General features: G+C 42.3%; 3 protein-coding genes across 7 annotated transcripts; 1 reads left to right on the forward strand and 2 right to left on the reverse strand.

Moving 5' to 3' along the window:
- Positions 1 to 1673: 1673 nt before the first annotated feature.
- On the reverse strand, positions 1674 to 2792 carry mipa (major intrinsic protein of lens fiber a; the record flags this gene model as incomplete). Its single annotated transcript, XM_084553657.1, has 4 exons — positions 1674 to 1859; positions 1961 to 2041; positions 2141 to 2305; positions 2433 to 2792. 4 exons carry the CDS (start codon positions 2790 to 2792, stop codon positions 1674 to 1676), a joined length of 792 nt encoding a protein of 263 aa, XP_084409783.1.
- A 1622-nt stretch (positions 2793 to 4414) lies between these two features.
- Positions 4415 to 14514, reverse strand: ptges3a (prostaglandin E synthase 3a (cytosolic)). Of its 3 annotated transcripts, none has more exons than XM_084552929.1 (8): positions 14496 to 14514; positions 7771 to 7884; positions 7533 to 7602; positions 7350 to 7448; positions 7025 to 7114; positions 6881 to 6937; positions 6709 to 6736; positions 4415 to 6302 (listed from the first exon to the last, which is right to left on the reverse strand). In XM_084552929.1, coding segments are annotated over exons 1-8 (480 nt in total). In that variant the 5' UTR covers positions 14498 to 14514; the 3' UTR covers positions 4415 to 6282. The 3 variants fall into 3 exon arrangements, with proteins under 3 accessions (XP_084409055.1, XP_084409054.1, XP_084409053.1); XM_084552928.1 differs by lacking the exon at positions 14496 to 14514 and adding an exon at positions 8749 to 9074; XM_084552927.1 differs by lacking the exon at positions 14496 to 14514 and having other exon boundaries at positions 7771 to 9074.
- Positions 11636 to 20351, forward strand: dtx3 (deltex E3 ubiquitin ligase 3). Of its 3 annotated transcripts, XM_084552922.1 has the most exons (5): positions 14518 to 14971; positions 15178 to 15218; positions 15726 to 16528; positions 17699 to 17916; positions 18154 to 20351. In XM_084552922.1, the coding sequence occupies exons 2-5, from the start codon at positions 15206 to 15208 to the stop codon at positions 18227 to 18229; spliced, it is 1110 nt and encodes a 369-aa protein (XP_084409048.1). In that variant the 5' UTR covers positions 14518 to 14971; positions 15178 to 15205; the 3' UTR covers positions 18230 to 20351. The 3 variants fall into 3 exon arrangements, with proteins under 3 accessions (XP_084409049.1, XP_084409048.1, XP_084409047.1); XM_084552923.1 differs by lacking the exons at positions 14518 to 14971; positions 15178 to 15218 and adding an exon at positions 11636 to 11657; XM_084552921.1 differs by having other exon boundaries at positions 14518 to 15218.
- Positions 20352 to 20925: the final 574 nt, after the last annotated feature.

A 20925-nucleotide genomic window follows, 5' to 3' on the forward strand; every position in this document is an offset into this window, starting at 1 on the left:
ATATGGCTGCCTCGTAAACAAAGGGAGGAGGTAGGGTGAATGAAGGAGGGATGGAAGAGAGAGGGGACACGGGCCAGTTCAGCTTCAAAGTTCATTCTCTCCTGTGTAGACTGTATGAAAATAAAGGCGCACATCTACCACCCCCGTAACAAACACACCGAAGATTTCAGACGCCTCGCGATGACCTTCTCTCTTCAGAAAATATCAAAGAGGGAGAAGGAGAAACTGCCTCGCTCGCTCCCCCGAGAGCCGCCGAGCTCCGTGCAGAAAAGAGAAGGCCCCAGGTGTTCGCTAGCCAACACCAGCAAGAAGCCACCACACCTCATGCACTCTTTTCATTTCTAACCCCGAGTTCGTGCACAGAGACCCTTCAGTCGTGTCAAACAACACAATTCAAGTGGAAAACACCTGTTTCTCATGACAGCTTGTCAGGTTTGCTCTCTTTTTCTCCATGGCATGGCACGCAAAAGTAAAAGCAAACCAACTGTTACACACCTGTACATGAATCTGTGGTAAGCGCTGCTCGAAAGCTTGGAGGGCAAAGCTAAACCCTGCATATTTCCCACTTATAAAGCAATGGATTTTGTAACTTGATTGATCACTGAGCTCAGAAAAGACTGTATAATTATTTTTTTTTTGGAGGGGGGCTTATTTTACGATAAATATGAACATGCTTGCAAACTTCACTGAATGAGACACGATCTGTTTGAATTTGGCCTTAAGACGTATCTCAAATCTTATTTTCTTCCATCTGATATAAAAATGTAACCACTCTAAAAAGAACTTGTGTATTAAACCTTTGCAGTATCAGTGAGGGCGCGAGGAAAAGGCAGCATCCTTCCCTAAAACAAGCTTGCATGAAAATCAGAAAAGAAAAAAAAATAAATCACGTTACAGACAGGATTGTGGCGTTGAAAAGTGAAAAAAAAAATCATCTATTAAAACAAGCACACAAGCATACACATGCACGCAGACGTGAATGCACACCCTCTCACTCTTCCTGTCGCTCTCTCTTTCACAAACACACGAACAACTAAAAAATAAATCGAAGCCAAATAAATACTGGCAAGGTACGATTACCTACACGCAATTTACCCAAAGTTCATGAAATAAAACAAACAAAGGGCGAGATCACACCGGATCAAAATGGAAAAGCATGCAGAAGTCCACTGCTCTACTGTAGCTTCACTCCTAGCAGACTACAAAATAGGCAGAAAGACAGAAAAGAGAGAGAAAGGCAAGGAAAGATAGAGATAGCGGCCCCTGTCCTGAGCAGTTACAGCCACCTGGTCAGCCGGAAGTGACTGACGCCCCATACCACAGGGCACAGGGTGCTTCCTTCAGTGGCAAGTCTTCTTCTAACCCTCCATCTTTGTCCTGCACTCCAAGGGGGAAGAGGAGAACGAAGGCTGGGTAGAGGTGACATCAGGAAAGATGGTCAGGGCAGTGGGCGCCCTTTCGCTGTGATTCAGCAGGTCCGGTTCTGGATGCAGGACGAGCATAACGAAGGTGTTCGGGGTGTGTGGTTAGCATGCGTGGAGGTGGGGGAAGAGGTATGTATGCAAAAACAGTAAAACAGTGAGTGGGCTGAGGATGGACCAGGAACTGAGGGTGCAGAGTGAGGCGTCACAGGTGAGGGATGGGGGTCAGAAAGCCAATCTTCTGCTCCAGGCTTATAGGGCCTGAGTCTTGAGCTCGATGGGCTCTCCCCTGGTCTCCTGCTGGCCCTCGGCCTCTGGGGGTCGGGTGCCCTTCAGTGTGGCGAGCCTCTCGGAGAGGCCGCGCATGCGAGGGAACAGCATGAAGTCGTACAGCAGGGCTCCCATGGCGCCACCGATCATAGGCCCCACCCAGTACACCTGTCATCACCAGAGAAGTCAGAGATGTGTTGTTGAGTCTGACCATTACTACAACAATTTAAAGTAAAAAAATAAACTGTCAACAGATTTAATCATCTCACCCAGTGGTTGACGAAATTCCTGACCAGGACAGCCGGGGCAAAGGACCTTGCTGGGTTCATTCCTGCTCCAGTGTAGTACATCTAAGCAACAAAGACAGTAACAGAGAGTTGTAGACAGCTATGTATGTGCATGAACCTAGATTGAAGTTTCAAATTTCTAGACCCCAAGTTGTCATTTACCCCAAGAAGATGCCCCATAAGCACAGAGAAGCCGATGGCCAGAGCGGCAGAACCCAGGCGTCCATTGCGCCTCTCATCTGTCACGGCAAAGATGCAGACGACAAGCTGGAGGGTGAGGAAGACCTCTATTGTGGTGGCCATGCCCAGGCTGATGCCTGGCTGGAGCTGGGACAGGAGAAGGAGGAGAAGTCTAATGATGTGAGCACATAAATTCAAACCAGACATGCATAGACACCAAACATAGCAGTCTGAGCCAGTGTGAATATGAAACAGGACTGGCAGGTATTCTTACCGTGTTCAGTGCCAAGTTTCCCCTCATATTGTTGGGTGTGACACCGTAGAGAACAGCAGCACCAGCCAGAGCTCCGAGACACTGGGCGATGATGTAGAAGAAAGCACGGAACACGGACATCTGAGAGCCAATCAGGTAGGCGAAGGTAACGGCTGGGTTGATGTGTCCTCCGCTGATGTGGCCGATGGACTGGATGAAGGTGGCGGCCGCCAGCCCGAAGCAAAAGGCGACATGAAGAACATTGTGGGGCCCGGTGGTCCAGCGGAGGGCCGCCCCCAGCCCAAAGAACACAAAGAACATGGTGCCATAGAACTCGGCAAACACCGCCCGCCAGAAAGACATGGATCTGAACTCCCACATGGTGGCAAAAGTTCAAAAAGCAGCTTCTAAACAGTGGAGGGATGAAAAGCCAACTGAAAAACTAACTAACAAACTAAAAGGAGAGACTTCCCCTCCACAGTAAGGACTGTTTTTTGAGACCAAAAACACAGAGCAAGGGTCAACAATTTGCCCTCAAACAGAAACTGCCTTTCTAAAGCTAGATGCAACAACACATAAGCTGTTCAACATGCAAATCTCATGTAATTGTGAATAATCTGCTGCTCTGCCTTCTGGTTTCTGTCATAGAGAGCTCTGGAGTGGAGCAGTAGGCCCGTCTCTGTGCATCTATGCGCCAACCCCGCAGGTTGCTAGTGAAAGAACACGGATAGACGAACGTTAAGCATGTCCTGCAGACATTCAGCCTCTTTACCAGAGCAGGGGGAGCTCAGAGGCCTTTTTATAACACGCCAGGACCACCGCGGTGCCGCACAGCTCAGGGGAGGGGTCAGGGATACAATACTACAAATCAAAACAAAGTCATTTAACCCTTCTTCTGCCTTGACCTCCCTCCCTCCCTCCCTTTGCTACACTGAATCTGGACCAACAAGTTGCACATTTTAGAGGAACTAATTGAAGTGGAACTGAGAAAAACGTCCAACTTGCGTCTGGACTTATTAGTCAGGGAACGGTGTGGCTTAGCTACAGCTCTTGTTGTACTAGAGGAGCACCTCCAACAGTATCCCTGCAGTAAACCTTTGCTTGGTTTATAGTGATTTAGATCATTTTTTACGAGCACATGATTAGTATTCATTAGTTAGTTCATTCATTGAACTTTTTGATGTAATGTACAGTCAACAGTGTACTGTTCCTCTAATCTGTGATCCATGAAGCACGAGCAGTTTCTCAATTTCTCCACTCGCGCTCTGAATTGGTACAAATTTGGTTCGTGGCGGCAGAACTGATTAGGCAGAGCTTTTTACATTGTGCGTGCTGGGCCGGTTTTGGAGGCTCAGGCCGGATAAAGCGGTGGAAAATCCACGGTCGGAGAGGAAGGGGGGAGAGCAGGCCTGGCATTGAGCGTCTGCAGTCGAGCATCATGCTGACCAGGGCGGCCGAAGGGGACGGCCAGAGTGCTGTGAAAGGATTATGCTGAGCTCACCGCTTTGCCCCTTTTCATCCATGGAAACAAAACGCTGGCAGTAACAGTTTCTGCTAGTTTCCATGATCTGTTTGTATTGCTGTCACTGTTGAATCTGCAAGTTCCCTTTTCCATGGACCTGAGAGGGTTCATATATATATAGATATTTGAACACATGTGCCGTAAGTGTTCCAGGATTGTTTTGCAGTTGTCAAGACAACACATAAATATGACCAGCAGACACTTTTATGTCTCAAAGTGTGTAACACTTTTAAAGTTCTGTGTTTCATTTGAAGGACAGATGGATTTTTCCTGGGGAAAACAACTTTAGAAGTTGAGTAAATTTACTCCGATCCCGACAGTTCATTCGTTTGCCAGTTGTCGCATCCCTATTGTGACGAGCATTATGCTCTTCTTGTGACTCCCTAAGCCGCCTATTGTGGGTTTAAGCCCACAGTTTAGTTTTATAGGGGCAGGGTGCTCAAAAGGTGCTTGTACTGTGTTTTCCTGTTCCCTGGGTCCAGACTGCTGACACAGGCATAACACGCAGCAGCCAAACACCTCACACTGGATTAGAAGCTCTGCACTCACCACACCGTGGTGAAAATGTGAACTGCAGAATGTAGGAATATGGAAGACAGACGAGATAAACAGATAACACAAACCCTCTGCAAAAGATACTTGGAGAGGGTCAGCTTCCTTCAAATAATCCAATTACATAACACTTTCATTTTAAGGATTTTTACTGCAGATACTTCAGTATGCTCCATAAAAGCATCTGTGCATTTTAATAAGAGGCGAGCATCATATAATGAGACAACTTTTATGACTGCATGGAAAGTTTTCACGCTCGAGTTGCCACGTTTTGGAAAGTGAAACCGCAAAATCACAAATAATTTACACTGTAACTTCGCATCATCAGGGAATTTCAGGCTTCTCTTCCCCTTTTTGGAAGTCTGCGCAAAAGAACAGAAATGGGAAACCCCTGAGATCCCCCACGCAGAGAGAACTGGACAGCATGCAGCACTGTGTTCATGGAGACCGGTTAAAGGACAGATTCATTTTGTTTCAGTTCTCTTCTCTCATGCCCATACGTACTTCTGAAGAGCTGCTACTGCTGAAGTTGTTCCTCCTCTCAATACTGGTAGTCAGCGGGACTCTGCTTGATGTGCCTCATTCTAAAATTAGAGACCAACGCCACAGTTGTGTGCAAATATGCACTGTGAAGCTCAGGATAAGTTCTCCTTTCATTTCAGTATGAAATTGATGCTACTATTAATTCACAGCAAGTATTACATTGTGAAATGTGATGTGGTTTGAACAACCACTGTAGCAGCCTCGTATTTGCTTCATCTTAATCACTTTGTCATCTTTGTGTTCAGTACAGTATAGGCAGGAGAACATTAGTGACAGCATTTTTATTTTTTTTTAAATGTTTAAGTTTATTAGAAATGTATATCCAAACTCAAACAGCGTAAGACAAACACAAAAGTGTTCAACACGTGTCAAATCAAACACACAAGCGTCCAAAGGATATTTCTGGTGTCTGTGATAAACATTTATAACCTGTGTTATTATTTTTAACTATTTGGGTAGCTCTTGGTAGACATAGGATTTCTGCCATCACCTCAGTATGCATATGGAAGAAAAATCATCTTTGTGCCTGCTACAATGTGTTATGTTTTGTATACTGGCATAGAGAAACAAACGCACCTTTGCAAAGGGGCACGACTATATGCAAAGATTGTATCACTCCACTGCGGTAATCTCAACATAAGCTGCAAGTTGCACAAGCGTACGTTTATTTTAAATGCTGAAATGTGTTTTTAAAAAAAAAACAACAAAAAAATAAAATTACTGTTAAATATCTGCAAATGTTGGCATACATTGGAAAACCCATTTCAAGCAGAACTCCTGCTTTTTTAAATTAACAAACAAAATAAGTGCAATTTACATACAAACATTAAAGGGGAAAATCTGTCATTAAAAAAATCTACTTTTTTGAAAATAGGCATTTTGAGTTTTTTTTCATTAGAAATCACAACATTCAATACATAACCTGACATCGCAAAAAAACAAAAGAAATTGTGTAAGACGTCAGCACATCCCATTACAGTCATTAAAGTCAATGAACAATAACATTTTCATTTGAACAGAATTGTCCATGCAGAACAAAACAGCAAAGCACAGCACTGTATGTCGCTATGGATCTCTGTGCATGTCTGTATCCAACAGTGACTCCTTGTCGTTCCCACGAGGGGGTTGCGCTTTGGAAACTGCGTAGAGAGATTAGGTTCTTCTCCAACATGGCTGCCAACTCTTTTCTAGTCTCTCTCTTCAACCGACATAGAACTTGCTTTGATAACTACTGAGGTGGCATCCTTTTTGTGTCTACTCAAGGTCGGGCATTTCTGTAAAGAAAAGAAAAAAAACAAAAACACAACAAGATGAGACCATGTGATTGTGTTTGAACAGCTATCATCAGCACGAAGCATCAAAATGAATGATGATTACTGAATAAAGGATAGCCATATCTAAACTAATATCAACATATAGCCATTGTGATCTACCAACTATTAGCCATTACTTAATTAAAATGTTTGACTTAATAAAATATATTTTACTTCAAGTAATTAAAACTTTTAGCATCATGTTAACAGAGATATAACCTTTCCCCCACATATTTTATTGCATATTCAAGTGATTCCAGATTTAGTCATCCCCCTTTATCCACGTTGCACTGCTAAGCATTATGACTAATGTCTCCTTTGGCCTAGTAAGCGACTATGGATTACAAATTACAAGAACAGCACTTACTTTCGTCGTCGCTGTCTGCAGAATCACGCTGCCAAACAAATCAAAATCAAAAATTGTGAATCTTCATACTTTACTTATTTTACCTACATTTCAAATGAATACAACCAAACAAAAGGGCTGTCTGGACAATGATAAAGGATATGAAACAGAAAATCATTTCTTTAAACCATACCTCCTCCTCTGCCCCATCTAAATCAGGTAGATCATCCCCACCCATGCTGTTCATCATCTGCAGAAATACACAGGAAACGATCAACATGTCAGTACATCTGAACTTGCCACTACATTAAGCACTGTGTACGTTCTACAGGCTCACCTCTGAGAATTTGTCGAAACTTGACAAGTCCTCATCCGAGTCATCTTCCCAGTCTTTCCAATTATTGAAATCCACACTCAGCCAGTTGCACTAAGAAAAGATTGATTCAAGTGTCTCAATAAGGCAACGGTCAAACGTTTTTTTTTTAATGGCGATATTTACGTAGCAGTTAAGCTAGGTGGTGTGCTATATCATTATTATCGCTATTCTTACATCTAAAAATGAGCTAAGCGCTTTCAGAGATATATTTTCAGATTGATGGTGATTATATTGCCAGTATTTTCTAATGTATATATATTTTTTTATTATTATGAATGAAACTTACCTTCGTCTTCTCTTTGGTAAGGCGGGGCCATGACTTCCCAACCTCTGCTTTTCGTAAACAGCACAACACAGACCTGTCAGTGCGCCTGTGTTTGGATTCCTGTGTGTTACAGAGCAAACTTAATATCTGGAGGAACGAGATGCACAGTAAAACTGCAACTACGTCTGCAGGGTACAAACTTACTTTGGGGTCTATCTCCCCGAAAAGCTCCACTGTATTCTGGTGTTTGATATTATCTGTACCGCTAACACAGCTATAAGATGAAACAGGAAGAGGTCAGTGGTTTTTTATAATTCTGTTGACACGCTATACCACAGAACTGAGGCCCAGTTACAGAAAACTTCTTTTCCTTAAAATGTATTTGGGACATTGTGTGTGTGAGAGCAAAAATCTAATTTAAAGTGCTATTGATGCAACCTACCTGAAAACAAATTTTGACTTGTCAAACTGTACTTGGACATCTTTACTGTCCTCCACGCAGAAATCTACAAAAACAGAATCTCGTCTGTCATACCACTTAGCTGTTGCCGGCTGCCTAATGACAGAAAAGAAACGAGACATAAGTGACATTACGACAACACAATGTAATGCATGCTTCAGTCTAGTGGTTCACGCCTGTACTGCTTGTTACCGTTGGGGCGGTTATTCTGCTCTGGCGGCCCACGTGTTTAGGTCGCAGTACATTTGAGGTCATGTTTGCGTCATGTTGTCGGCGTCATGTTCATTCATTCATTTATTTATTCATAGCATGAACGCCTCTCAAGTATCCATCATCTAGTTTCCTAAATGCGATGATAGTTTCTCTGACAAAAACGTACAGATAAAAACAGCACGCACGCCAACAAAACAGATAGTACACACTTTGGAGCAAACATTAAGCCATTATATTGAAACAGAGTGGAGCAATACTACTTTAACAGTAAGCTATAGTTATTTAGATGTGAAGCATATTAAGGGAAAATATAATTTTAACTGCACGGACAAGTATGAGGTTAGCTTACGCTAGCATAAAGTGAGATCTTCCGAGCATGACACCATGCTTTTTCCCAGCGCTAACACTACCCATGTCATGTTGGTTGACATTAGCCTGCTAGCTAACGCTAGCCGACGTGACGTGAGGCACGTAAACAAAGCTAAGTAACGTTAGGACTTTGTGACACGATGCTGCCAATTTATATTTTGATGTTGGAAAGTTATACGACGGCTGACTTAACGGTGCGCGGCGCCTTTTAGTCTTGACAGTAGCGTAACGTTAAGTACGGCTGAACCGTTGACGCTAACTCGTGTGCTAGCTCCGTTGGCTAATGTTAGCGTGTTGATCCGCATTCTACCACACTAGCAGGACTTGTAGGTAGGTAGCTACGAGCGTTAACGACTACACAGTAAAACCAAAACTTACATTTTCACTGTTATAGCAACTAAACTCCTTCGTCGGCCCACGATATAGGTAATAAGATTTACCTAGCAGTAGTGCCCGGCAAAAAAAAAAAGATGACTGAGACCTAAACAGTTAACTCTCTACGCTTTACAACAGTAGCGCTGGTGTCTCTCCAAACATCGCGTGTTTTCGCTGTTCTCTCGTGAACTGTTTTACCCGCCTGTTTAGGGAGTGGGCACTGTGTTCCGCACACCGAAGCCACACGAGAGGATTCTAGAACGGACTGTGCTCAGTGTTCCAGGGCGGCTCAAGAGCTCCACCACCAGTCCCCCTACAATCACACTGTACTGATCATGAAAACAATGCACTGAATCCTAAAATTATAACGTTATAGCTGTAATGTATCCGGATCTGTTTTTTTTTTTTTTTAAATTTATTATTTATGTTCAATTAGGATGATTTCTTATTTTATATAGTGTAACATACACCGATCAGCCACAATTCATTAATACACAGGATTAGATGTTACAATCACTTGTGCCAAAATCCCAGGCAAAACACATTTAGAGGCCCTGTCCAACTGAGAAACCCTAACAAACCTACAGTCATATATGACGCTTAACCTACAATCTAAACAAATAAGTAAATGCTGCTGGTTTGTATGGCCCGCTCAGCAGCAGACGCTAACTCAAACCTTGTGAAATATACGCTAACCAAATGCTGCTGGCTAGCTTAGCCTACAATCTAAATGAACTAAGTAAATGCTGCTGGCTTGTAGGCCCACAGAGCAGCAGAGGATAATTCGAACCTTGTGAAATATAAGCTAACCTAACGCTGCTGGCTTGTACGGCCCGCTCAGCAGGTAACCATAGCTACCAAGCAACATCAGAAACATCAGGAACCTGGCCTAAACAACAGCAGTATGCAGCATGTCATTGGGGTTTTCAAGTGGGCACCTCTTGGGCACCACTGACAGGAGAAGTAAATAACATTGACCATCTTGTGACAGTGCAATGTTCTGCTGGGAAACTTTTGGACCTGGTATTCATGGGGATGTTACTTAGACATGTACCACCCGCCTAGACCAGACCAGACACCCCCACTACAAGACAAAAACACTCCTTGATGGCAGCAGCCATCCCAAGCAGGATGCAGCCTGACACAGGCACACATACAAAAACAGTTTAGGAACAACTCAAATAAACATGTAAAACAGCACAAGGTGTTGACCTGGCCTCCAAATTCTCTAGTTCCCAAACTAATCAAGTATCCATAGGATGCACTGGAACAAGCCTGATCCACAGAGGCCCCCCTCTTCTCAACCCATAGGACCCAAAGTCCCCCACTAACAACATTCTGTTGCCAGACACCACAGGACACAATCAGAAGGGAGACATGTGTATGTTTTGCATGTAAAACTTTGATTGGTAACTTAACTAGTATGTAACTATAAATGTAAAGGTGACATGGAAAAAATTAAACTTTAAAAGAACTCTCTAAATCCTGTGGATTTTAGTTAAATATTTATGAGCGCTACTCACCAGCATACATAAATTACCACATGCAAAATGTGTTTTCAAGATCAATAAATAAAATATTTCAATAAAAATGTGAAATCTTATTTACTAAATTGTAGATCAGGTTGTGCAGAATATTCTGCAGATCCCACTCATGAAACAATGGTCTGCTGGAAGAGGAAGACAAATAAGAGAAGCTTCAGCTTGTTTTCATCATAGTTATAAATGTCACAGCTGGCCATTGCACAAACCTTTGATGGAAACATGAAGATGCATAAAATCACTATAAAATATGTTTATATAAATCTGTCTATTTTTGGAATTAGGTTGCTTTTATTTAGAATGATTTTTGGGAGATTGCGACAGTTTTTTGTTTTTTATATATCCAGTAAAATCAATCAATAGCCAGTTGCAAAAACAGCTAGTTAACCATAGTACACAAACCTAGCCAAACTTAACACTTTAGCCTTGATATGAGTTTATATTGTATATGTGAAATTGTGCATGTGGAATTATGTGAAAATAAGAATTATACTGTGCAATAAGTGTGTGTATACTGGCCTAAAGCAATGATAAAATAGAGAGAAGATTGTGACGCTGTCCTAATCACCCATATTGAGTTTGTGTCAGTTTACTCAGAAGGATATTTGACAGTGACTTTTTCTTTTCACCTCACATGGATGTGTATCTTCTTTACAGAAATGTACAATTTGTTGGAATAATAAGGCTACAAGTAAAAATTTAAAACCTTCCAATTAGCCTACCCACATTTATGAAGGCCCCCATTTGTGATCCACCATAACAGTGACCGTGTTCAAGGGAAGCATAAATAACTCTAAGATCAAGGAGGACATATGAGACAACAGTATTTTATATGAATTACAAAAGGTCACCAAGAAAAAATTGCTGACTGTTAGAAAATGAGTTGACAATCTCCTGGACACAGTGTAAGACTGAGAGCACTTCTGTGCTTGGAGATGATGAAACCGGATTGCACAGGATGTTGGCTTGTGGTTATTTTTTCAACAGAGATGAGCACATATGCAGTGGTGGAAGCCAAAGCATCTCCCTTCACAGCTTGCCTCTCTGCCTGCTTATCAACAGATGCCTCTCTGGCATTGCTATTGGCTTTAAAATCAAAGTGAACTTCATCAGATTATGTCCCCGTAGGAACGAGGTTTATCAGATGCACCTGCTGCTACGGTGTTTGACTTCAAGTGGTTTTCTTTGTGTGGACCAAAGTACCAAGGCAGCAGCAAATCCCATGAAAACAGACAGTTGACTTTAGGCCAATGGTGAAGGCTCTAGCCGACGTAATTTTGGGAGATGATTCAAGCAGTTGGACTTGGACATGAGAGGAGACAGGCTGAGAGGCAGAATTACCAGTATGAGGCTTGGCAGCAGTCAAGATGAGTGAGTCAGTCACAAAAATCCTTTGTCTACAACTTTTATCAGCTTGTGCTGGATGTTGACCCGCTCTAAAGGAGTCTCAGACCTTATGAGGGCAGTGAAAACCAATGTTGACCAGTACACTGTATAACTCCCAGTCTGTTTTAAGGAAGAGGGGAGATGAAGAGCAAAAGACAAGCTATGCTTTACCATCACTTATTGGACAATACGTAGTATAAGGCTCAGTCTTGTGGATTTATTCAATTACCATATTATTTCAGTTGCTTTCACCTTTGGGTATTATAAAATCCTACGTAACTGAACTCAATTAAGTGCTCTACACACTTTTATATTTATTATTTCACTTTCTTCATCCAACATTATCAACATTATAATGGTACATTTCTCAGAAGACATACACGGTATGTATGTGCTCATTTCCTCAGACTATTCCACATCAAAGTCAGGAGCTTTTCAGTGAACTAATCTCATGAATTATTAAAGGAATGAACCAGTGAAATCTGAAATTACCTCCAGGAGCTTTCTGCAGCTGCACTGTGATTTGAGCAGGGCATTAACAATAGTTTTCTGTGAGTCTTTTCTACTAGTCTCTCTGGCAGACAGTAAGCTACAATTTCGATGCATTATTGTGATCTTTAAACCTAATTACCTCCATTGGTGTGGTCCAGTTGATTATATTTTGCCTACTGCCCTGATAGTAATGATGCCTTTTACAGAGTCTGACACATATACTGCTGAAAGTATAGCTGTGTTGCAGACAGCATAAATGTAAACAAAAGAAAAGACTGGATTAAATTCTTTTCTGGTTCAACGATGCACATAATGTCTACATACATCTTTGGACAATGCAGATAGTCTAAAAGGGTTTTCACCAAATGCTCATAATGGTTTATAAATTCTGTCAAATGTAATCTGAAATGTACATACATGAATTCCTCAGAGCAATAAGGTTTCGCTTGCATTGTCTCCGTTAATTCCCAACAAGAAAACATTAACATGATTACTGTGAGGATTAAAACTCTTTACAAGGTTTAATATGCAAGACTGTCCAGATGCCAGGCACAAATCCGAGAACTGATCCAAAACAATCCGATGGACACTATGCCTGCAGCCATGGGAGCTTTAGATGGATGTGACTATAGAATAGTCACTGATTCAGTTTCAGTGGAGTGATTCCAAGAAGGCTTAAATGTCTGTTGCTCAAATCTGACAATGACCCAAACACCTTAGTAAGTCTCAGTCTAAATGTTATGTCCCGATGAGTTAATACCTTCAGGTAGTAAACATCAACAGACAAAAGTCGGATGTCAGGTATTCATTGAATTAAAATAAATAAACTACTTAATCAAATGTCTTTTGAGGAGTAATGTGAAATATATTGGACAATGTTGGTGAAATAAGCTGCTGAAACAAGTTGTTCCAATGCCTATGGCCCCTGACAACCGTTGCCAACTGTCCCATCAGCAAATTTTGAATATTACCAAAAACCAAAATAGAAGAGGAAACAGATTACACCACAATCCCAGTAAAAGCCTTGCTGTTAAATTTTGTTCTAGTTGTAGATGGCTTTTTGTCCACAACGTTTTTCATTTTGGATGATGATGATGATAACAAGTTACACCGGACTCAACAGGGAATAGCACTAGCATATTATAGCAAAATATTGGTGAAATTAATGAGTTTCGCGGCACATAATGCGTTATTTAGAGGCTGCGTTTCGTGCCCCAGTCACTTCCACTATACGCGGATCTAAATATCTCCCGAACGACTCCAAATGACACCAAAGTTATATGGGTGAGTAAACGATCGTATTTTATGCCAGAAATAAGGTCCAGGTTGAAAAAAACGGTAATTCCCCTTTAAGCACTTGAGACTACAACCTGAGTACTAGAGACCGGATTGTCAGGGACAAGCCTGTGTTTATTTTATTTGAAAAGTTCACATAAACGGAGTTGCTTCAACCTGATTTCTTCCAGGATTTGTTCCTTAAAATTATGCCAAAATAGAGTAGACACTACTGATTGATTAAATGTCCCATTAAATGCAGCATTCTTATCATACAGGAGCAAAGTTTCCAACTTGTGATTGCTTAGATTAGATTTTAGGACTGAGAGCACCAAGAACTTTGAACGTGAATGGTACCAAGGGATATGGCAAACATATACTGTTATTGTATTATTATTTTAAAATGATTGAGATGAGATATGCCTAATATACCGTGCACAATATCTGTAAAGTTTTATTTGGACATGTGGTACATGTATATATAAATATGCAATATTTGTGATATATAAATCGGTGCTATTTGTGGAATTGGTATACGTGTGCAACATTTGTGGCATATGTACATACAAATGTGCAGTATTTGTGTATATATATGGTGCAATATTTGTGGTATTTGTATTTTTAAATGTGCAACAGCTGTTATTTTTTTGGATACTGATGCCCTATTTGTGGCATTTGTGGTGTCATGTGCACAATATTTGAACTATTTTTTGATATATGAAGTACACGTGCAATACTTGTTGTATTTGCATACTAGTTTAAGATCAGTATGTGCAGTATCTACATTTGTGTACACATGCACAGTTTGACTGATAATTTGCAACATCTTAAAATAATTTATAACATCGCCTTAAAGACGCTCTTATACTCAAAGGCTGTCAAAGTGTCAACATCCTACTGTCAGTTTAGTGTATTCTTTGGACGGCGTGTAGGCTCCACTATTGTTTTTGTTGGCATTGATCACGACAAAAGTATGATTCACAACAACACACACACACATACACACAAACCATCATCAGCTAATCATGTCAGCTCAGTGACGAACTTCCTGCTCACATTTTGCAGGAAGGTTTAAGTCCACTTATTGACGGCTGTGTTCGCTCCCGTCCAGCCGTCAGAAAAGACGCGGTTTGGAGGCGAAATGAAGCGAAGGGGCAGATTATCAGAGAGGAGACAGCAGTCACACGGCTAGATAAGAAGACTGACTACAATTGTTGTTTACTCTGCGTTACGCCTAGCCCAAGGACGTACGAGGAAAGCGATCACGGGAGAGACTGAGCAGTAGGAGGAGGAGGAGGAGGTGGAGGTGCAGGGTTTGGATGGCGTTTACCAGGGCCAGGGGAGATCTGTTTAAAACCTACACAGATATGAGCCGGGGATACGTTTGGATACCATGTCCTGACTACAAGAGACTAATTATCCGCGGATAAACTGCAGCAGCACGTCAGAAATAGAGGCCTCCTCCGATGGAGCTCAGTGCGCTTTAATCCAGGCACAGATTCCCGACAGACAGCGACGAGCTACGGCAAAGGGTGAGGTAGCCTATCCCAGTAATCAACACTGTATCGCTTAAACGTTGACGACAAATGTACCGAAGGCTAAGCTAATGTCGCCAAATCCCTGAATGTCCCTTCCTTCGCTGCATCGGAGAATGGCTCAGTCTAAATGTCGGCGAGCAGCTGAGATAACGTTTGTTCCGCTCCTTCAGCCTTTCTTCCTCTCTTTTTCTGTTCAACAGGACGCTCTTTTCGCTATTGAAGGAATTTATGGGATCACAAGGTAAGCCTTCACTCGAAACAAGTGTCACTCTTGTGTTTGCATGTAGCTGTCACTGGGCATTCGCGTTTTGCGCGCAGGACGAGGGTTTAGTTTCCTTTGTTTACAGTCTGAATTTCTGAACAGCTGATAACGTCCTCAGCGATGCCGCGATACTGCCTGTTGTGTATTTCCTGGACATGCTGCCGCAGCTGCACATAGAAGCCAGTGTAGACACGTTTTACTTTGTCATGCTTTGATAATCTGCAGAAATGATCAATGCACTTGTCAGATTTGCGATGTTACAGAAAGCCAGCAGAAACAAAACAGTACTCTGGTAGCCATGTCTGAGCAGAAATGGAATGGTTCCACATGCTTGAATTTTAAAATTGCAATAAAGGTTTGTTCATCGCCTCAAAGGGCAACTTGTTAAAACTAGATTTATATTCAGTCACACACGTTCAACTGCAAATGATGTTTGTTTGGATGCCTGTTCAAACACTGATGACTTTTGTGTGCCCCTCTGTGCAGTTTCCTCTGATGAGATGAGTGTGCGTGCTGGCCAGGGCAGTGATGAGGTGCTGGTTTCACAGGCGGTGTGGGATTACCTGGCTGCAGCTGGGCGGCCCTGGCTCATTGACTTCCAGCACAAGCAGGGGATGAGCGCTGGTATCATTAGGCGAGGAGAGAGGGGGGGCTGCTGTGCCGTGCGGCTGCAGCCGGTGGAAGGCTCCAGGAGCGCTGGAGCTGGGGTGATGGATGGACCCATCTCCAGCGAGACGCGAAAGGCCTTCATTGACTTATGCCGTTGTGCCCGCAAAGAAATGAGCAAACAGGAGGGGGGATCCAAGAGGAAGAGGGCTCTGCTGCCCTGTGTGGGAGTCCTGGAGCCCAACGGAGAGGGGAGCCGGCTTCAGCCTCCACCTCCTCAGCCTCGGCGCTCGCAGAGACAGCAGCAGAGGTTCAGGAAGCCTGCCGATGAGGAGGCCTGCGCCATGCTCCACGAGGCCGCCCAGAGGAAGGACATGGACTCCAACCTGGCGTCCCAAAGCGAGGGAGAGGACAATAACACGTGTTCAATCTGCATGGGAGACATAGTGGAGAAGACTACCTTGGAGAAATGTGGCCATTCCTTCTGTCGCTCTTGCCTGGATCAGGCCTTTAAGGTGAAGAAAGCATGTCCTGTATGTCGGCTAGTGTATGGCCAGCTGATTGGGAACCAGCCTGCCAATGGTTCAATGATTGTAGAGAGAGATCCTGATCTGGAGCTTCCTGGCCATGAAGGCTATGGGTGTATCTGCATCATCTACAGCTTCCCTCCTGGCCTGCAGGCGGTGAGTAGACTGCACGTGGTTCAGATGGAGGCTATGAGTGTGAATGCAGACCATTAAAATATTGTACGTTTAGGGGATAGAATCTGCATATAATCTACTTCTATAGTGTGACTGGGGACTCCACTTGACCCCTGGCTTCTGTCTATTTAGCTGATTAACACTTTCTTTGGTGTTACCTCCAACACTTAATTGCCAGTTTCCTGAGGGAAATACATCAATGTCAGTATCAAAAGTACAACCTCAAATCCAGGATCTGAGTCCGGCTCCTCTTCAGTTAAAAACTAAAAAATGTTGTTTAATGTTAATGTTAAAAAGCTACAAAACAGGCCTGCATTTGTAAATACGAGCAGCTAGTAGGGGTTAGGCAGTATAGGGGTTAGGTGTTTCCTCAATGCACTTCAGCCATGGACAAACCTTATGGTCCCGAGGCTGCTTCCCCTAACCACTAGGCCTAAGCTCACATCAATATGATAAAAATTAAGTATTGGGCTGTTAAGATAGCAAGATGTTATCCTGGTGCTTTTTAAGAGACCTTTACCAGTGTCTCAGTGTTTCCGGCTTCAGTGACATTTTCTCCCATTTTATAGGGCAAACACTAAATGTGCAGCATCCTGTTTACTTTTACGAAACCAATGGTAGGGGCTTTTTTAAGACTCTTAATAGAGCAAAAGGGGCTTGCCAAACCCAGTGACACCAGTCTGTATGCAGACTTTATGTTACCGTGCAGTTAAAGCGGAGATAAAATGTGATGACATCATTAATGTTTTGCTTCCCAGACTTGAGAAACCTCCTCCCCACAGAAGCTAATTTGAGCAGTTGTTATAGTCGTGCTTCCCCTGACAAATAAACTGACCCTTTGGAGTAAAATTAGTCGAGTTCCTCCTCCCACGGGATAGACTGCGGGCAGGTGTGAGCTATATTTGTTCTTGACCTCAAGTTTCAAGGTTGTGTTTATTTTCTCCTGAAATCTGTCTTGAATTAAAGAAGGTGCAGTTTGTACAGACGTATCCTAAAACAAAATTAATGATGAACTGACTGCTTACAAATACGTTTACATACTGCGCTGAAAAATCTAAACGTGACGGCGGCAACACAATCATTGCAGTTTTAACGCTATTTATGCCCACATAAACTGATCCTGTTTTATTATCCTATTAATGTTACTAACAGCCAGAACATCCCAACCCGGGTGTTCGGTACCCAGGAACAGACCGTGTGGCCTACCTCCCTGACAGCCCCGAGGGGAACCGTGTGCTGGGCCTGCTGCGCCGGGCCTTCGAACAGCGCCTTATCTTTACCATCGGTACCTCCATGACTACGGGCATGCAAAACGTCATCACCTGGAATGACATTCACCACAAGACCTCAATATGGGGTGGGCCGCGCTGGTATGTACTGCCTTTTTTTTTTTTTTTTCAATGCCTTGTGAGACGTGATTGTGTAATACCCCGCAGTACAACTCTGCTACGAGATGTGGACGCTGAGAAAAGTGCTCGGTAATGACTGACAGATCTAATCCGCGTTCCTGACAAGCAAATGCTATCAGTTGATGTCCTTGGCTAAATGGCACTACCGCTGCCTGCGCTCGTACAGGTGCAGTGATGGATTTCTGTTTCTTCTTGCAGTTTTGCCTACCCAGACCCCACTTACTTGGTGCGAGTGACAGAGGAGCTCAGAGAGAAAGGCATCACGGCGGACTGACGGCACGAACGCGACCGATTTCTTCCAGGACTTTGTAGGACTTTTCCGAGTGTCCTTGCAGTGGACATGACTCAGCTCCAGGTTGTGCTCTGAGACTGCCCGTCCCTTTTAAGATGACTGAAGACCTCAGCAGATAGGCATCTAATGCTGCAGCAGAGCCCATATCACTCCACCAGTTGTTCCTCAGCTTTTTTTTTTTGTTTATTTCTTATTCCATTTTCGTCAAGAGTTATCCCAGTGCTACATGTGGAGGACAACACTTTGAGTGCGGTGCATTCTTGTATCCTCTTAACTGTCACTGGTGGCAATAGGACTGATATCGGATCCACTTATTTAGAGCATTGTGGCATGTTGGAATTCACGGTACTCATATATTATTTAGGAAATCTAGGTTTAATGTTATGAAGGCAGTTTATGTTCTATTAATGTTTGTTTCTGCTCTGGGGGGGCTTCTTTATTTCTTACAAGCACATATCCTTGGTTACATCCCCCAGAAATGTTTGAGTAAGATTTCATTGTTACTAATTACCTGTTTTATGAGCAGTACTCAGTACATATGGCAGAATAGCACTGCTTCTATAAACAGAATTAATTTTCTGAAGTTACTGCAATCTAAAGCACTCACAGGCACTTTGGTATGGGAGTCTGTTTTTTCCAGTAAAGTAGGAGTGATGTTTTTTTTTTTTGCTTCCTCTCTGTAAAGAGTGCCCGGGGCAAACAGGTTTGTGCAGCCATCAGCTATTAGCTCGCTGGCTTCAAGTTGATGTCAATCGCTTAGAACATTTGTGCGTGACCTTCGCCACCTCGTCCTCTTTTTACTTAAATAGAAAGAATGTCAAACGATGTCTCATTGCAGCACTTTTTTCTTTAACATACATTAGGACTTCCCACTGTTTTTTCCTCCCGTTGGTCACTCCTGTTATTTCAAGATGTCTCCCAGGAGTTAAGCCCATTACCTCAGATGTAAGTAATGTGCTCCTCTGATAACCAGATTTATGACGATGTCAAACATGAAGGGCATATAGACCACTTAAACCAAATCAAAGGCACAAAAGCTCTTTAAATATCTATGCTTCTGTCCCCTGTCAGACTGGGAGACTTGCCTGCTTATCTCCTCATTTAAAATGAGTTGTAAATTTAGTTTATCGAAATAGAAAATCCACAATAGAGACGGTGAAAAAATAAAATGTCTTGCGGGAACAATTGATCTGATTTAGGGTGGGATAATGATCTCATTTTGTTGTGCCTTTCTTATATTCACTTTTGATAAAAAAAAAAAGAAAAAAAATTAAGCATGTTGTTTCCGATGAATGGTGAGAAGTTTGGGCTTATTTTGGTGTTATTTGACAGATCAACAGCATTATGTTTGTAGCTCCGCCATATGGCTTTTAGTACAAATGCTACACGGATCATAAAAACATGTTTTCTGATGTGCTGTTACAATTTGCCTCTCCCTCACAAACATCCATGTAGGACAAATGCTGAAAACCCCAGAGAACCCACTGATAAATCCTTATGTGTGAATGTGCTTGGCTAGTGGCTGGTCTTAATCCACACATCCAATAGTTATGTTTCCATGTCCTTTGTATTTTAGTTAAGGGACCAACTGATATATTTTTTGGGACACAAGATTGTAGTTTACTAAAGCTACTGTGCAAACATTTCTATGCATTACATGGTTGAGGAGAAGCCAGGAGAAGCCTGATAGTCGGAGAGAGTACACATGCTCCAAATTGATTGTCAAGGAAAACGTTTGAGTTTTGCTTTTCTAATTGTGTTGATTCGTACTTTGTTGATATTAAGAAATGTGCTTTACATTTTAATACTTGAATAAAAAGTTATGTTTGGGTTTGTGTCGGACATTCACTGTAGGTTCTATATAAAAACGAGATGCATGCACGTCAAACTGGTGATGATTCAGAGGGAACGAGTTCAGGTTGATGCCTTTTCAAGATCTGATTTGCACTATTATCCGTTAGTACGAACGCCGGGATACTGAACTCCGCTAATGCATTTCATGCCATCTAATGGACGTAATAATTACTTTAAAATACTTCATATAACGTATTTTCCTTTGTTTACACGTTGGCCTATGTATGATGAAGCTTTTAAAGCATTTGTCATCACCTCACACTCCCTACGTTTCCTGTCTGCCTCCCTGCTATTAACTGTCAATAAAAGACAAAGGTGGCCAGTAAATAGTGTCAGTAAAAGAATAAAAATATCCTGTAATTTCGAAGTTAAACTTCACAGTTTCCAGGTAAATAATAAGAAGAAGATTAACTAAATGAATAATTACAAAGAGCTGCATCATCATGACTTATCGGATCAGCTTTATGAAGAAATATCAGTTGTTGCGCTACTTATTCTACTACTTCCTAAAATCTATATACCGAAGAATTAGAGTTCACCATTTGCTGTGGATGCGGTTTGAAATTAGTCCTTTCATTTACTTTTAATTTTTAAAAAAGAATTAATTTTTGGAAATTGGAGAATTACAGTGTGTCCTTCAGTTTTCTTTTAAAGTTTTTCCAAGAAACACTGAGGCTATAACTAAAAGCCTGCGGCCTTCTAAGAACTGCTTTGACTGGATTTGCAAAGGCAGCAGGGAGTAAAGTCCATTCTTCACTCTTGACTTATGTTTTCGCTTGCTTACAGCCTCGGGCAGTATACCAAGACTAAAGTCTAAACTCAGA

Source organism: Chelon labrosus (assembly GCF_963514085.1).
Source record: "Chelon labrosus genome assembly, chromosome: 10".
In the NCBI taxonomy this organism is placed as follows: Eukaryota; Metazoa; Chordata; class Actinopteri; order Mugiliformes; family Mugilidae; genus Chelon; species Chelon labrosus.

Excerpts from the sequence above, each read along its gene's own strand:
- ptges3a (XM_084552927.1), bottom strand. The coding sequence starts at position 7,919 with ATGTCACTTATGTCTCGTTTCTTTTCTGTCATTAGGCAGCCGGCAACA. Across the intron at positions 7,449-7,532 it reads TCGGGGAGATAGACCCCAAA|GAATCCAAACACAGGCGCAC; the intron begins GTAAGTTTGTAC and ends TGTAACACACAG. Across the intron at positions 6,938-7,024 it reads GTTTCGACAAATTCTCAGAG|ATGATGAACAGCATGGGTGG; the intron begins GTGAGCCTGTAG and ends GTATTTCTGCAG.
- dtx3 (XM_084552921.1), top strand. Across the intron at positions 16,529-17,698 it reads TCCCTCCTGGCCTGCAGGCG|CCAGAACATCCCAACCCGGG; the intron begins GTGAGTAGACTG and ends TGTTACTAACAG. Across the intron at positions 17,917-18,153 it reads ATATGGGGTGGGCCGCGCTG|TTTTGCCTACCCAGACCCCA; the intron begins GTATGTACTGCC and ends TTCTTCTTGCAG.